At 40.1% G+C, this 18,818-nt stretch overlaps 1 protein-coding gene across 2 annotated transcripts in view; it reads left to right on the plus strand.

The window, feature by feature from the left end:
- LOC126236248 (uncharacterized) overlaps nt 1-18,818 on the plus strand; it is a 413,771-nt gene that overhangs the window by 248,616 nt on the left and 146,337 nt on the right. For both annotated transcript variants that reach the window (XM_049945397.1, XM_049945398.1), the window contains exons 4-5: nt 8,553-8,640; nt 17,486-17,637. In XM_049945397.1, the coding sequence (XP_049801354.1) occupies nt 8,553-8,640; nt 17,486-17,637 (240 nt within the window). The remainder of the gene's footprint in view (nt 1-8,552; nt 8,641-17,485; nt 17,638-18,818) is intronic.

An 18,818-nucleotide genomic window follows, 5' to 3' on the forward strand; every position in this document is an offset into this window, starting at 1 on the left:
TAGCTGTGACATACATTGACAAGTTTTTATAAAAAAAATTGGGAGTTAGCCACACTTAAATATAGATACAAGCCTCTAAAGTGGCTAAAAGATTCGTCGTGCTATTCTGAGAGCCAAGGTTTGGCTGACCACTGCTACTTTTCATATGAACCGATCACACCAAAACTTAAGAGCGTTATTCCACCTAAGATGTCTGCACATAGATCAAATTTAATTAACATTGGATGCCTAGAAGAAAAGATGTGCATCTGCAAAGTTGCCCAAAATTTTCTATATGCAGTTTTAGGGTATTTTTGGGGGGCAATATCTCAACTGCGTCTTGTTGAATCCTCGGGAAAGAGCATGCTTTAAGCTTTCAAAGCTATACTGTTTAATTTCTGGACCTTGCATATTAATGAGTAAGAATACCTATTCGAATGTAGGGAAAATCGATTATCACTAAATACAAAAATTAATACAATTTGAAGATGTAAATCAAAAAATAGGTAATTGTAATATCTCTCACTAGTATAAGATTTGCCTGCAGTTAGGGTATGTAACTGTGCTAATAAGTGTTTTTACATGGTGCTCTTAAGATCAAAGCTAGAGGATCATAATGGAATGTTATGTTGTTAAGAATGTTTTAACTCTACAATCAATGCATGGTGGTTGGTGGACATATATGCATTGTCACTTTTTTTTTTTAGGGCATGCTGGCATCCCTTTCCAGCCGTGGGGATTTTACATAGTTATTTTTGTTTGATACACTTACAATTGGTGGTTTCATTATTGTCAATTTTCACTGTGTCAGTCTTCTGTGAGGTGTAATTTTTGGTGTTGACATTGTACAGTCTTAGTGTGGAATACTGTGTGGTTGAATAATAATTAATCATTGTTGTAGCTGAAAGTAAGCACTAAAACAATTTGTTTTGATGGCCTAATTTGTATATTTTATATACAAACAAGTCTGAGTCTTCTATGCTTCAAACCTGGATATTCATAAGCTTTCAAAATTGCTTGTTATAGATTAATGAACTATTGTGTAAAATGAACCAAGAGACCCCTTCACCCAGCTACTTTGGTGGATCAGATGTAGCTGATTGTCATAAGTCTTCACCATTCTATTATGACAGAAGTCAATTACAATCAGTTAAGGAAATGTCACCAATGAACAAGGAGCTTCTACGACATGGGTCTGGGCTTGATTTTACTGAAGATACCCAAATTTGTCCATACCATAATGCCTTGTTGATGACAAAATTTCAGTTCCTGCAGAAGACTTGCTGCAACCCATTTGGTAAAGAAAAACATGTAACCAAGAAGGCTTTAACAGCAGTGACCATTGCAGTGTCTGATAGGTTGAAGTTTTTTTGACTAACGTTTTTAAACTTGGTCAGAAAATTTGTACCAAATGTAGACAATAAGTGGCCCAAAGAGAATCATCCCACCAGAATAAGCAAGAATCACCATCCACATGGATGTCATTGATGCGTGCTTTACTGCTAATACTTCATGATCATTACTTGAAGAATCACCATTAAAGGTTTAACAGATCTGCAAATGGGATTCAAAGGGATAGATAAAGCACAAAGTTCTGAAAGCCCAAGCTAGCATTACTAAGGTAATTGCCACAGCTGCTGGTGTGAGCCAAGTAGATATTGCTCAACTATAAATGGAAGAGTGTCAATTGCGGTTAATGTGCTGTGCAGCCCAGCTCACACATCCAAAACAACTGTCGGTGATCGAGGAAACGGCGCTGATGAATGATGTAATAATGTAAGTAGTGACAGAAACTGTTCAAATCACTTTCTACAACAAGGAAAACAGATCATTCCAGACGAAAAAACTCCAACCGTAAATTGTAATCAAACTGATATCATGGAATCAAATGAGTGTTTTGATGTAAACAATGTATCGGTCAACAAAACAGGATCTGGCATTAATAAAGACGAAAACAGTCTCTACAACTCTGCAGATTCCTCAGAAAATAATCTCTCACCCAATACAGAGTGGCGTGTAGTAAGTTCTAGGAAAAGAAGTGTTTGCCATAGGGACAAGAAAACCCCAACAACTTCTGCAGAACAACAAACAAATAACACAGCGCTAAATACAGCTATACCATGCAAACTGCCACAGACAGTGACTATCAGATCAACTCCTCCAACCAATTCCATCACAGTAGTTGGAAATTCAAGTGTTAATGACAGGAAAAATGAAATAATAGGCACTGGTGATGACCAAGGAATGCTGTATGGGGAAAAGAGAGCATGATTTTATTTAGGAAAGGTGAAAAGTGGAACGACAGCAGAAAACGTAATTAACTTCTTGAAGAAAATCCTACCAGGTCATAGCAACTTTCATGTAGCAAAATTGGAATCTAAGGGTGTAAATAGTAGTTTTAAGATTGGTGTAGACTTTTATGTAAAAGACAAGCTAATGGACACTGCTGTATGGCCCAAAAATGTTGTAATTAAGCGTTTTTTGTTCCGTAGACCAACCATTATGCCAATAAAATAGATTATGAAGTTAAAAACAAGGATCACTGTACAAGGATGTTGCTAGTACTGAAAACCATACGCCTGTAATCATTGCAAGTGTAAATGTGCAGTGCATAAGGACCAAAATGGATCTCCTATCATTTTTTATAGAAGAAATTAAACCAGATGTTTTATGTATTTGTGAACACTGGCTAGCTGAAGCAGAAGGTGATTTCTATAAATCTGTTGAATACTTAGACATGACCAGTGCTTGGTTTCGAAGAACTGCAACCCATGGTGGGGTCTCTGTGTATGCCAACAGAGATCATAGCATCAAGGAAATTGATTTAAGCAGTTTTTGTGTGGATTTTGATCTTGAATTAGCTGCACTGTTATTAACAAATATTGATTTAAAACTTCCTGGCAGATTAAAACTGTGTGCCGGACCGAGACTCGAACTCGGGACCTTTGCCTATCGCGGGCAAGTGCTCTACCAACTGAGCTACGCGAGCACGACTCACACCCCGTCCTCACAGCTTTACTTCTGCCAGTACCTCGTCTGCTACCTTCCCAACTTTACAGAAGCTCTCCTGCGAAACTTGCAGAACTAGCACTCCTGAAAGAAAGGATAAAGCGGAGACATGGCTTAGCCACAGTCTGGGGGATGTTTCCAGAATGAGATTTTCACTCTGCAGCAGAGTGTGAGCTGATATGAAACTTCCTGGCAGATTAAAACTGTGTGCCGGACCGAGACTCAAACTCGGGACCTTTGCCTTTGTTGTTGCTGTGTACCATTCACCAGATGGTAACTTTGAGAATTTTATTGGGCATGTGGTGAACTGTTTGTGTTACCTAACACGCCTAAAGTCAAAAATCGCACTGTGTTTAGATTTTAACATACACATAGGTGATGGAGATGCCAGAGAGAGGGTCTTTATGAGATTAATTACCAGTTATGGGTTGTTTATTGCAAACAAGCTCCCAACAAGGGGTGGTGCATGCCTGGACACCATAATCACCAACCTCAACATCTGGGATTCTAAACTCAGTGTAGCTGAACCCATGATAGCAGATCACTGTGTGCTAGTAATGGAAACCAGTATGAGGAGCAAACTGCAGATAAGTACATGGCATTCAAACTAAACATTCAAAAGAAGATTTGTTAATGTAGAGAGACTAAATGATCTCAAAGCAGCTCTGTCTTGTGTAAACTGGCAGCAGAAAATTGCAGAGTTAGTAGGCAGTAATTCTTTCTTATGTCTGTTCCAAACCTTAAAAGCAATATTTGATGACATTTTTCCGGTAAGACCAGTGAAGAATCCCGTGGACAAATCACAAGGCAGGCAGAAAGTTATCAATGTGAAACAATGGTACACCCCCAAGCTCAATAAATTGAAGTGTATTGTAATAATGTGCAAAGACTGAATGAAATCAGCTTTAGACATTCCAGGTAAGAATTACATCACCGCAACTACCTAAAAGCCAAAAAAGCATATAGGAAGGCAGTAGAGGAAGCAAAAAAGAAATATAATGATACATACATTAAAGAGGCCCAAAATCTTTGTAAAGCTGCCTGGAATCTTGTAAACGAGAACAGAAAGAAGACTACTTCCTGCTTACATTCATGTAGCCCTGATGACTTCAATGAATATTTTGTCAGAATAATGGAAAAGACAGTGAGTGAAATTCCACACTCTGACCTAGATCCGACTGCAAACATAAGAAATGCAGACAGTTGCAGTATTCAAAACTGGAAGGAAGTAAACCCTGAAGACATGATAAAAACAGTGAATTCCTACAAACACTCAGAACGTGTAGACATCTATGGCATGTCCTGCACACTGCTAAAGAAAATTATTGCAGAATTAGCTCAGCCACTAGCCATAGCAATAAACAAATGTCTATCTTCTGGTGTCTTCCCAGACTTCCTTAAACTGGCGCGCACAGTACCAATATATAAGAAGGGGGATCCGTGCGAGGTGTCCAGCTTCAGACCAATCTCAGTGGTACCAGTACTAGCCAAAGTTACTGAGTCTGTGATGCACTGCCAGGTACTGAATTACTTTGAGGAAAACAACTTATTCCAAAACAAACAGCACGGATTCCGCAAAGGGAGATCAACAGTGACATCCACACTGGACTTATTAAAAACGATTCAACAGAGTTTTGAAGAGAGAGAGAGTGTGGCACTGACACTCTGTGACCTCAGCAAAGCCTTTGGCTGCATCTCACACACAACACTAATAGCCAAGTTAAGACGGTATGGTGTTGGAGGTGTTGTTCTATCAACACTCCAATCTTATTTGGAAAGCCGAAATCGAGTAGTATCCGTGCACGGAGCAACTTCTCTTGAACAAAAACTGGAACATGGAGTGCCCCAAGGATCAGTTTTAGGACCTCTCCTATTCCTCATATATGTCAATGATATGAGCTGTAATAGTCAAATGTTGCAGTTTGCAGATGACACTACCCTTATTGCCAAAGGACATACAGCTGCAGAAGCTCTTGGTGCATCAAATTTGATGTTTGAAGAAATAAAAGAATGGTTCATCATAAACAAAATGAAGATCAATGAGGAAAAAATCCAACATTTGATATGCAGTCTAACCAACATTGAAGACCAAGAAAACATGGAGACTGTCACACTGCTGGGCTTCAAGATTGACAGCAAACTCTCCATGAATGATCACACTGCATATGTATGCACCAAACTTTCTCGTGTGATATACCTCCTGAGGAAGCTGAAGAGGGTAATAACTGACCAGTTCCTCACAATAATCTACCATGCACTCTTCCACAGCCACATTAGCTATGGATTTTTGTTGTGGGGACACTCCTCAGGCAGCAAAGATGTGCTGCTATTACAAAAAAAAGCCATCAGGATCATATCCTCTAGCAAAAGACTGGACCACTGTAAGCCTATTTTCACCAGGCTAGGCATAATGACTGTTTTTAGCCAGTATGTGTTTTTCTGCCTCATTTATATAAAAGAAAATCAAAGGAATTTTAGCATAAGACAAGAAATACATAATCATGACACTCGCTGTAAAAGGAACACTGAAGTGCCAAGGTGTCGCCTATCAAGTACACAAGACAGCTTTCCAACAGTCGCCCTAAAAATGCACAATCAACTGCCTCCAGAAGTGAAATCCCTGCCACCTGAATTATTTCGGAAAAAAATTGCTCAGGACTTGAAACAACATCCATTATATTCCTTGGATGAGTTTTTCAACAGAGGTTCTAGTGAATGGACAAAATAATAAATATTGTTATGTTTTATATATAATTTTGCCTAAATTTAATCTTCTTTTTATGTTCTCAGTTAACTGCACATTTAATTTTGTGTTTTACTTAAAGCACATATTTTGCCAAAATGAAACTTTATGTGTGTGATCTACATGGTCTTTTAAACATTTTGCTTTATGGTATTTTCATTTGCTGCTATGAAGTTTTACTTTCCTGTTTAGTTATATTTCATTTTCTCTATGTTCTATGTGTTTTTGTGCACTGCATAAATATTTTCTTTTATTTGTAATATAAATTTTGTATATGGTGTTGTATAAATGTTAGTTGATAAACATTGTATTTGTGACGCAGTCTGTCCAGCCATGGCTGGTAAACGACGAAGATATAGTAATAAAGTACAACTAGAGGCTTTTCTCAAAGACACTTTTAAAGACTATGGCCCTGAAGAAACAATATAATACCAACATAGGCCCATACTGACAGACACACATTGGAGACATGTCAGCAAACTGTTGAAGATTCCATGGAGACACTTATTTTGAAAATTACTGGTTTAAGAAGCCATCACTTTGTGACAAAACACTAAAGTTTATACCTTATGCAGCTAAAAAGAAATCTTGTTGTAAATGAATTAATTATAATGATGTATTTTGCTGAGAATTATTCATTTGTTGTTGATGCTGTGCAAGGATTTCATGGGGAGAATAGTCAGGCCACATTACATCCATTTGTTATCTATTTGGGTGGCAAAGAATGTCAGCGTATTAGCATTTGTATGATTAGCAACTGCCTCCATCATGATACCATTGCTGTCCATGTCTTTCAAATGAAGTTCATAGCAAAATTCACATGACCAAGAAGATGTTCTGATCAGCTTTGTGTACCCACATGGTTCTGATCGTTCCTTCCACTGGCCAGCTGCTAAAGAGACCTGCTGAATTCTTGAGCAACATATTTTCATGACTTTAGAAGCACATTACTATCACCATTAGGAAGACAAAACAGTTTTCCCCCATCTGTCCTTGACAAAATTGTGGAACTGACTCTTTAGTATTTTTGTTTTGCAAATTTGCTGTGTTGTGTATTATACTTGTTTTATGGCATATGTTGAATGAATGTTTGAAATTGATTTATACACTCAAAAAAAAAAAATTAATTGTTGGACATAATGACCAAAATAATAACTTTTGAAATGTATTCTTACCCATCAATATGCTAGATCCAGAAATTAAATAATATAGCTTTGAAAGCTTAAAGCATGCTCTTTCAAGCTGTGGTAAGAAAAAGAGAATTGAATAAAACACAATTGGGATATTTCCTCCCAAAAAAACCCTAAAATTTGAATATAGAACATTTTGGACAACTTTGCAGATGCATATCTTTTCTTCTAGGCATCCAATGTTAGTTAAATTTGATCCATGTATAGACATCATAACTAGGAATAACCCTTTGAAGTTTGGGTTGATTGGTTCATTAGAAAAGTAGCAGTGGTCGGGCAAACCTTGGCTCTCAGAATTGCACGACGAATTTTTTAGCCACTTTAGAGGCTTGTATCTATATTTTTGCCATGTTTGATTCAGCATAAAAGTTGTTTTTGTGCAATGAAGCAAATTACCGAATGTGTACTAGAACTTTTAAAAAATCCTAGCAAACTTGGCACAATTGCACCTTTGTATATAATGCGAAGGCGAGTAGCCTCTCTTCAAAAGCCCCTAAAAATTCAACCACTGAAGATACTGAATAGAAATTTGATATATAAGCATCATAGACGATATAGAATCTTCACACCAAATTTCATTAGATTTTGGAGATGGCTGAGTGGGGACCCCTGGTCCCCTTGGCATGAAATGACCCTAGTCAAAGACCAGAATGTGGGTGCAGAAGTTAAGTAGAGGTGAAAATATTAGCACAAGGCAGGAAAAGCGTAATGACAGAATCAGATGAGTAGAAAGACTATGTGGTGACTTATTAAGTGTACCCATGCTCTGTGCTAGCCGAACAACTCGTATCAGTTTTGCAGTGAGTGGCGAAATGGTTTTGAGATTCAAATGGTTCTGGGTGCACTTGCTACTAGTTGGTATTCATCCCATGTTCCGGCTTTCTTCAAACTGATGCTGAACTGATACAAGGATCTTTGTGGCCAGGAAGGGATACGAGTTCTGTTTGTGAAGACAAATTTTCCTAGGGGTCAGGGGGAGCAGACGTCTTCCTTTCCTCCCTGCCTGTAGAACAGTCAGTAAAAACATATTATTGCTCAATTTTAGTTAAAAGATAGTGCCAAGAAACTGAAGCTCGTAAACAACTGGATACAATCTGGAATTAAGACAGCCAATGGTGAGAAAGTAAAGTACAGGTGACAGTTATAGCTGGGATTTTGCAGCAAATGATAATGTCCCAGCACGGCTGTGATTAGTTATATTCTGGCATTGAACATAAACATGGTCAACCTTACACATTTGTTACTTGCTGGCTGAATGATGTGACTGCTTTAAGTGCGCTTTTGTTGACATTTTCTCATGCGAATGAGACTGCAAGTAGCGTATTTCATGCTCAGTTGGTAAGGCAGTGAGTAACTTGCATTTAACAGAGGATATGAAACTAGACTGATGAATGGAGTTCTTTTATTCATTTGACGAGTGTGTCAGTTGATTGTATCCCTTAAAGATTCTTAAAGTATGTGCTGTCATGCACGATGTCAGAGAGAATAAAAAATCATTTTACATACATATGGTTTTTTGAGTGTTCCGCTGTCTTGCACAGAGTATTGAAAAGGCTAGGCAATGTGTCTTATTTCTCTGCCACCGTAGCAGTGTGGGTACTCTAATTCCCTCCTTCGTCTCCTTGTTGCAGACTACCTGTCATCGATATCGGACTCGCGGCTGCGAGCAAGAGCAGAAGCTGCGCTGATTGCAGAGCAGCACACCAAGTCACCTGAATGGTAAGAGCCAAGTCTTCGAGTCTTGTAATGTCACTTGTCCTTAGCATTGAAAACAAATGGAGATTGTTCAAAAATATTTACTGAGTGACTCGATATAACGTAGGCTATAAAGTATGGTAGCTGTCTTTAAATCTAGATAAATGCAGGATAACGGCTCTACAAACAAAAAGATCCTGACAGTGTCACATTACAAAATTAGTGGCGAAAATCTCAAACACATCACATCATTTCAAATATTTAGGGGTATTATCAAGGACCAATCTGAAGTGATAACACAATGAAATCAGTAGTAGAGAAGGCGAGTGAAAGAATTAGATTCATTGTAAGTGTTCTGGGAAAGAGCAAGAAATTGCATCCAAGACACTAGTGCAACCAAAGTTTGGAGTCTTTATCAAGGAAGCTTGACAGCAGACACTGAACGAGTTCAGAGATGTGTGAATTCAGATCAGGTAGCTCATATGAAAGTGTAAATAGCTCAGAGAACTTACATGGAAATCTTTGGGAGAAAGAGAGCACCAGTCTCATGAAATTCTGTCGAGTGAATATTGAGAACCGATATTCAAGGAAGACTGCAAGATGGTTCTGCTGCTCCATCATATATTTCACATAAGAACCATGAGAATAAGACAAGAGAAACTGGGGCATGTACAGAGGCATATAAACAGTATTTTTCCCCCACTCAGTTTGTGAATGGAATAAGACAGAAAATAAACAGTACTGGTAAGATGTAGCCTCCCAACACTCACTGCACAGTGGCTTGTTACATACACACAAGGTGTTTAAAAAAGTACCACATATTGCTACATGAGGTAGTACTGGCCAAAACTAGAAGAAAAGTTTCTATAATTACGTGTATGGAAACCAATACATGTTGAGATATGGGCCATTTTACGTGTGACGAGTAATGTGCAGTATTCGGTGGCACAGACAGGATTCACAGGAGATGGCATAGAATATTACGACAGTTTGCCCGTGTCAGCAGATGCAAATCCTCAAGTAGTCATGAAGGTGAGGCATCAGTATCTCTTCAGTTTCGAAGTGTGGGCAGGAGTGGCAGACTCATAAGACCATACACTTTACCAGACAGATTAACAGGTGCTGTGTATCACTGATTTCTGCACGATAAATTACCAACACTGCTGGACAATGTCACCCTTGCGGAAAGGCAGTGATTGTGGTTTACGCTTGATGACGCACTACCCCATTTTCTGCTGATGGTGCTACGGTACCTCATGGGTGATGGATTGGTCAAAGAGGTCCTGTGACATGGCCTACCTGTTGACTGGACTTGAATCAGTTGGATTTTTGGTTATGGGTATATTTAAAGGCATTGGTGTATTCCCAACTGATCGACAATGCTCAGACATTACAGGATTGTGTGACACTCTCCAAGTGCAGCCTTGTGTATTTGTAAGATTGGCTGGTGCCCTGCAAAGAAGGGCTGAAGGATGTTTCAGGAATGTGGTAAACACCTGAAGCACTGTCTATGGAGTCTGCTTTTACATAACACTCAGGTGGGAATGAGAACATAGATTGGTCCATATCTCAACATGTATCGGTTTCTTCCACACAGATCAAAAAAAGTTTCACATCACTTCGGTTCAGAGAGTTCTGGAACCTGTACAGAAAATTGGAATAGAGATCAACATAAACATCATTTCTGCCCTTTTTATTGCTCATGAAAACCACACATTGCATGTTGTACCACCATACAGCGAGACCTTCAGAGGTGGTGGTCCAGATTGCTGTACACACCAGTACCTGTAATACCCAGTAGCATGTCCTCTTGCATTGATGCATGCCTGTATTCATTGTGGAATACTATCCACAAGTTCATCAAGGCACTGTTGGTCCAGATTGTCCCACTCCTTAATGGCAATTCGGTGTAGATCCCTCAGAGTGGTTGGTGGGTCACATTGTCCATAAACAACCTTTTTCAGTCTATCCCAGGCATGTTCGATAGGGTTCATGTCTGGAGAACATGCTGACCACTCTAGTCGAGCGATATCATTATCCTAAAGGAAGTCATTCACAAGATGTGCACGATGGGGGTGCGAATTTCCTTCCATGAAGACGAATGCCTCACCAATACGCTGCCGATATGGTTGCACTATCGGTCAGAGGAGTGCATTCACTTACCGTACAGCCGTTACGGTGCCTTCCATGACCACCAGTGGTGTACATCAGCCCCACATAATGCCACCACAAAACAGCAGGGAACCTCCACCTCACTGCACTCGCTCTAAGGCATTCAGTCTGATCGAGTTGCCTCCAAACACGTCTCTGACGATTGTCTGGTTGAAGGCATGTGTGGCACTCATCGGTGAAGAGAAAGTGATGCCAATCCTGAGTGTTCCATTCGGCATGTTGTTGGGTCCATCTGTACCATGCTGCATGATGTAGTGGTTGCAAAGATGGACCTCGCCATGGACATTGAGAGTGAAGTTGCACATCATGCAGCCTATTGCACACAGTTTGAGTCGTAATATGACGTCCTGTGGCTGCACGAAAAGTGTCATCCAACATGGTGGCATTGCTGTCAGGGTTCCTCCGAGACATAATCCATAGGTAGCGGTCGTCTACTGGAGTAGTAGCCCTTGGGTGGCCTGAGTGAGGCATGTCATCGACAGTTCCTATCTCTCTGTATCTCCTCCATGTCTGAACAACATTGCTTTGGTTCACTCCGGGATGCCTGGACACTTTCCTTGTTGAGAGACCTTCATGATACAAAGTAACAATGCAGACACGATCCAAGCGTGGTATTGACCATCTAGGCGTGGTTGAACTACAGACAACACTAGCTGTGTACCTCCTTCCTGGTGGAATGACTGGAACTGATCGACTGTCAGACCCCCTCCGTCTAATAGGTGCTGCTCATGCATGGTTGTTTACATCTTTGGGTTGTTAACATCTCTGAACAGTCCAAGGGATTGTGTCTGTGGTACAATATCCACAGTCAGTGTCACTCTTCAAGAGTTCTGGGAACCGGGGTGATGCAAAGCTTTTTTTGATGTGTGTAGTTCTGACTTTTGCAGAAATAAGTTAAACTTTTTTATAAACGTCCTGTACATGTAAATGTAGAAGTTGGAGGTGTCCAATGTATCATTATCGAGTAATTTGATGTCGATGTATTAGTTTTATAATGTCACTGGGCTAGGACAGATGAAGTGTAGCAAAAAAATCAGTCAGCCAGTCAACTACTTGTAACTATTAACTTCTGGCAGTGGGAAAAATAACCAAAACATACTAAATAACAGAAGTTAGTAATTGAAGAACCCTCATAAAAATGAGATGTTATTTTGTTGCTGTAGTTTTCAGCATTTATTGTGTTGCTGTGGAGAACTGTTTGTTTTACACAGCTGTACAGCATGTCAACTCTCATGATTACAACAGCCCGTACAGCCATGCATCATGGACATTCGCATACAAACAATTTAAACTACTGCGGCTTTCCTGACCTCCAGGTCCAGACGAGTAGTCACTGTAAACTGACACTGGCACAAAACCACAGTTAGAGCTTTAGCCATTATCATTGTAGAGTATGTCAGTTACTGGTACTGTTTTAATCATACCTATTTATTTATGCTTTCTATCTTCCAACTGCATGCTTCCATAACTGAGTATTCAGCATGCTTGAATGCCATGTGGGGGATCCGGGTTCAGTTCCTAGTAGTACCAGTAATGGGAGTACAGAAAACGGGATGCATTCAGCCTTGCGATATTAGTGGGGAAGCTACTTGAGTGGGAAGTGGCAGTGCCAAGGTGTAGAGGGCTGTCAGTGGCTGAGGGAGCAGTGTCCTGACCTCCTGTTGCTCCTTACTGCATGCATATGATGCCATTTCTGGAGGAAGACACAACAGCCAGTGAACACTGCATGCCACATTGGGGCAGAAAGAGAAGCTGGAAATTTTCCATCTCTGGAGGAAGACACAACAGCCAGTGAACACTGCATGCCACATTGGGGCAGAAAGAGAAGCTGGAAATTTTCCATCTCATCTTCCATCTCACCCAAGTATTATTCACTCTTCCCTAATCAGTGAAGTTCTTCTCCAGATTTAATTTCTTATGTACCACTGGCATGTATTTTATTTGTCATTACTCACAAAATCAATATGTAAAGGCCTTTTTTTTCCACTCCATAATTTGACAACACTGACTCTGACAATGACAAGCTTTAATCTCACTGTTGCTCTTATGCATTAGCTGAATTGTTTTGGTGAATAGCTTTATTCGTGGTGATTGTATTATGAGTGCCCCGTTGTCAGTAGCACTAAGGAAGAAATGAGCTGTGCTCGGAAGTGACTAAAGCTGCGGAGATTATTTGTAGACTGCAGCTGCAGTACTGTAATAGCTGTTTAGTGAATGAAAAATCTCTTTAAAAGTGGATGTGCCTGTGGCGAAGAATGTTTGGTAGGTTATCCATGGGTAGGAACATAGAGACAGCTGAGTGTATGATTCTTGACAACTGTCAAGCTGGAATTGATGATATTGGCCATGAGATAAACATTAACAACATTTCAGTGTTTGCAATCATCCGTGAATTTCTAAAGGATCACAAAGTTTGTGCTCACTGTATGCCATTTCAGCTGACAGCCAAACAGAAACAAGAACATTTAGAAGACAGGAGATGAGGTATTGTATCTGGAGGACAGTGTACCATGGAACACATCATGTTTCCAGGTCAGTATTTCAATGAAGGAATCCACACCATCGAAATCAGTTTGTGGTATTTACTACTGTTTTTGTTGTGAGACATGATGTTGTGTTTTGTGCAGTGTTTGTAAATATTATTGGTTCTGCATATTTAAATGCTGTATATTAAAGCTATTTGGAGGATATTGTTAATTCTTCAGTTACAGAATTTTATGGAGAGTAAAATTCTGCAAATTTTTAAAATATTGACATAACATGTGGATATTTAAGCCATACTTCATCAGTCATACATAATCTTCTACCTTGAAACAGAGAGTCTTCTATCATGAAACACATGATATTTGCAAATGAATTGAATTTCTTTAATGTCCTAACAATTTTCCCTGTCTTGAAGATGGAAATTCGTGTCAGTTTCCAATAGCTTCTATTTGAAAATGTTTTTAATTTATATCTGGTTTCTGATAATACTTCTTCTTAGCTTGGTTTCAATTACTGACTGCTTATGTGTAACTAGAGTAATAATGTAACACATAGACTACTAAATACAGTAATGACATTTTCTCAATTGCAGTACATAACATTGAATGGAAGTGAAAGTCTGAAAAGTATTCTAATATACAATATTCTCCTCTACTGGCAGATGGAAAGCTGTGAAGGGAGGTCGTGAGTTTACATCTACATCAGTACTCTGTGAACCACTGTGAAGTGCATAACAAAGGATATGTCCTACTGTACAAGTTTTAGGGCTTTTTCCAGTTCCATGCCGGCCGAAGTGGCCGTGCGGTTAAAGGCGCTGCAGTCTGGAACCGCAAGACCGCTACAGTCGCAGGTTCGAATCCTGCCTCGGGCATGGATGTTTGTGATGTCCTTAGGTTAGTTAGGTTTAACTAGTTCTAAGTTCTAGGGGACTAATGACCTCAGCAGTTGAGTCCCATAGTGCTCAGAGCCATTTAAACCATTTTGAACCAGTTCCATTCTCTTATAAAGCACAGGAAGAATCACTGTTTAAATGTGTCTGTGCATGCTGTAATTAATCTAATCTTGTCCTCGAGGTCCCTACAGGAGTGATATGGAGGGGGCTGTAGTATATTCCGGGAGTCATCATTTAAAGTAGGTTCTTGAAACTTTGCAAGTAGACTTGTCAGGATAGCTTCCATCTATCTTCAAGAGTCTGCTAGTTCAGTTCTTTTAACTCTGTGACACTCTCCTGTGGGTAAAAAAAAACTGTGGCCATTCTTGCTACCCTTCCATGTATGCATTCAGTATCCCCTGTTAGTCCTAATTGGTGTAGGCTCCACATACCTAAGCAATATTCTAGGATGGGTTGCATGAGTTATTAGTAAGCAATATCCTTTGTAGACTGGTGGCATTTGCCTAGCATTCTACCAATAAACCAAAGTTTGCTACCTGCTTTACCCACTACTGACCCTATGTGATCGTTCCATTTCCTGCCCCTAGAAAGTTTTACAGTCTGGTACTGGATGAGTTTTCCGATTCTACTGTGACTCACTGATATTATATTCATAGGGTACTGCAGTATTTCACTTTTTGAAGTCCACAGTTCTACGTTGCTGAACATTTAAAGCAAGTTGCCAGTTTTTGCACCATTTTGATATCTTATCAGTGTCTGCTGTGGGTAGCTCAGTTGGTAGAGCACTCACCTGGGAAGGGCAAAGGTCCAGTGTTCAGTCTCCAGTCCAGCACACAGTTTTAATCTGCCAGGAAGTTTTGCAAACAGAAAAAGTTGGAAATGTTGAAATCACATTTGAGGTATTTTAAAGAGGAAGAAGATGTCTTTCTCATTTGCATGGTAACTGTTGATGAGATGTGTGCCCATCAATATGAACCTTAGAGTAAGTGACAGAGCAAGAAATGAAAATGTCTGTCTTTTCTGATAGCAAAAAAGTCCAAAATCCAACGTTCTGTAGGATAGTTGATTATTATACTGCTACGGGATATAAAATGTCCATTACTGTTTCATTACACTCATAAAGATTAAAAGTGAACAGTGACATGTAATGTGGTCTACCATGATATCTAAAACCCAAAATCAAAATGAAGAGGAGAGGGAAGATTTCAAGAGGCATTGCTTTTGCTTCAACATAATTCCTGCCCCCTCATACACCTGGGAAAACAATCCAGTCCATTCAGAATCTTAGAACTGAATTGCTTGAGCATCCACTGTACAACCCAGGTCTATGTCCAACAGATTTTCACCTTTTTGGCCCAAAGAAGGAGCACCATATGAATCCAAATTGTGGAGGTACTGCACAATGCCACAGAGCTCTTTCTAGGGCAGAATTAGGAAGCTTGCTAACTTCATGGATGTTGAGGGAGATTATGTAAAGATCAGATGTTACGTGCAGTGTTGTCTTCCAAAAAAACAATATTATATTTTATATTTCATTGTGTTTTTACTACATACTGGAATTCTACACACAGCATCCTTCATTTCATGTGATATTGATCCCAGGGCACAATGATGACAGGGACATTAGTGTACATACCACATTAATGATCCCATCTCATGTTACTGATACAGTGATTAAAGAGGTGGTATTGTATATGGCTGTTTAGCTGCAACCGTGTGATCAGTATAAATTTGTTGGTCATATGGGACAGTGTTGTATCGAGTGGTCATAGCCACTTTAGGTGTCTAGTTGTATCCTTTGTTGGAGAGATTTGGTACCCCAAGAATGCTGTATATTTGCCAGTAAAGCTATGTGCACACCTTATTGTGTCTCTTGAGGTACTCATTCTTTACTAATGTAGGACAGCCTGGTATTATGTGGTCCATGATCTAATGGCATGCTACACAAAGTTAACATCTGTCATCTTGAGTGTTTTTCAGTTTAGCTTTTTCACAGTTCTTTGCCTTCAAGGCTTGTTATTGAGCAGCTACTACTAGAGTTACTGTCTCTGCACTCATTTTTCCTCTTCTAAATAAGAGGTGCGTCTGATGTCTGTCAATATTTAAATTCTCCATACGGCTTGGGAAAAGACCATACAGAGATTTCTGTTTCCAGAACTGTTTCAGCTTAGTCTGAGTTTCCATTTTGATGTTACTTTGGAAAAGTGTATCATTAGCAGCACCTTCTGCAGTCTGTGAGAGCTTTTTTGCAATTTTTCTGTGGTATGTGAGAACTTTCTTGCAATTTTCTTCCCCTGGGCAGTAATTTCTCTGTCTCCATTTGCCATCTCAGACTGTATTATCTGACACATTAGTGGATCATTCACACATTTAGTTACAAACCTGCTAAATTCAGCTCTGGCTCTTTAATAAGCTGCCTCTATTTGCATCACATCTTGCTTGACTTCCTTTTCAGTTATGCATAGCATGTCGAATTCAGCTCCTGAACGACTTAACAATACTTTGTAAGCAACTTCTGTGTCTTACAATCTGCATGTGAAAGTCTTGTTAGATACAGTCTATCAGACTGAAGCAGTATTCAGCTACAGATACTGCCAGTAATCCTACAACCATAATTTTGTTCTGGAGTTGAGTTCGTTTCTTAGCACCTATTATTCTGAAGATGGTCATTGTATGACCAAAACCGGTTATGACTGTGTCATAAACATGTGATTCTGTCTGGCTGTGTTGACTAAAATCCCCCACGATAACATGGGTGCTCCTCTCTCCAGCACCTTTGTTTTTCTCATGTAATTTGCTGTATGTTTGATACATCAATGACTCCCCTTTCTATTTAAAAAATTATAACTATGTGTTACATACAAGATGATAACTTCAAAAATATCCACCATGTTGATGACATAGCCTCATACATCATGCCACTCCTCCTCCTCCTCCCCCCCCCCCCCCGCCCCCCCCCAATCCTATCTCATTCTACTTGACTTTAAATTTCTGTTTATCTATCATTTTTGTTTTAGAAGGGTAGTTTACATCTCTGGACTGCTCTGTACTATGCAAACTGTAATGTTATGTCACTGAGGATGTCTCATTAGATGTAAGAGAGCGTCTGTAGACCATAACCTTGTCAGTTGAAATAAAATCATAAATAAAAGAAATGTGACGAAACTGAGAAATGAGTTTTTCTTTTACACAGTATTTCACTGCAAGACAGTAGAATTTTGTCATTGCCCACTTAAAAGCGCTGTAAATGGAGGAAATTTGTGGCGTCAGTGTTGCTACAAAGACATGGTGGAGTGAGGAGGGGTACTGAATGCGTTGCAGGCCGGGAGAGTTAGGCGGCTGCCCATCACCGCCCCGCTGCCCGCCCAGCAGGTACCGTGCACAGGCTGGCCTGTGCAACAATGTGCGCCGACCACTGTGGGGCGCCGCAGGTACACCCTTCCTCAGGCTCGCACCACCTGTCTACGCTGATGGTAAGTACAGCACAGCAAGGGGCTTCCAGGGGGAAAAAAATAAAAAATAAATAAATAAAATTAAAAAAAAAATTGATCAGAAGTGACCAAATCTACTCGAGAGGTAGACATGGTGAAGTCACCTACTGTGAAGATTGATCTGTTCCATTCCCTTTCCTCTGTCTACTTGATATCCTTGGTATACCTAAACCATCTATCACATACAACTTCTCTAACAAGCAGGTATCTGTGACCCTGCACCCAACCTCTACAGACATTCCTTATGTCTATAGTCTGTCTGCAAACTGAAGAACAAGAAGGTGAGTCCATGCTGTTTCTACCAGGCTGTGTCACCTACTGTAAGCATAAAGTAACTTGGTGCTTTACACAGTGAATTCTAGGACTACAAGCATGTGGTTAGTGGATGAATGCAGGTTTAGTGCAAAAGCCATCTCCCCCCCCCCCAAAAAAAAAAGTCCCCTTCGAGGTCACTCCTTGATCTCCTTTCAAGGTCACCCCTTCTTTCTCTCTTCTCCTTCCTGTCTCCTCTCCTCACTCCTCCCTCTCGTCCATACCCCCCCCCCCTTCTCATCACTCATACAGGGTTGTCAAGGTTCTGGTGGAACCAGCCCACTTGAACTACTTATTAAATTCAAGTGGCAATAGGTCAGTTAAAATGGTGGAACTGGGATTCATATGTCTACTGCAATGTTGGAAATGGCCCTTTTGTACTACTTTAAATTACTGTATTTCTAAAATCAGGATGGTGAACTTAGGTCAGATAAAAATATGGAATCAGCATTTTATATCTGCTTTTATAATTTGTTCATAAACAATTGCACTGGAACAGGCAGTAACTGGCGCAGCAAGTGAAAACTGGAGCGGGCAGTGTCCACCCATGAACTGATCAGGATCCCTGCCATACCACTGTGCATCTACTGGCTGGGCACATCAGCTGGCTGTTTTGTGCAAGCTCCCTCCAAGTTTAAACTTGTTCTTCACCCTCCCCCCACCCCCACCCCCTCCCACCCCTCTCAACCACTACCACCACCAGCATCACCACTCCTCTAACAGCTAATATGACCAAGCTCTCTGCAAGTTTTGATTTGCTCATCAGTCTCAGTTGTGGGCCAGCTTGTCTCAGAAGAAGATACAACAGCTTTATGATACCCTTCCCATCCGAATCAGTGCCTAAATCCAGG

This window comes from Schistocerca nitens, chromosome 2 (assembly GCF_023898315.1).
Source record: "Schistocerca nitens isolate TAMUIC-IGC-003100 chromosome 2, iqSchNite1.1, whole genome shotgun sequence".
In the NCBI taxonomy this organism is placed as follows: Eukaryota; Metazoa; Arthropoda; class Insecta; order Orthoptera; family Acrididae; genus Schistocerca; species Schistocerca nitens.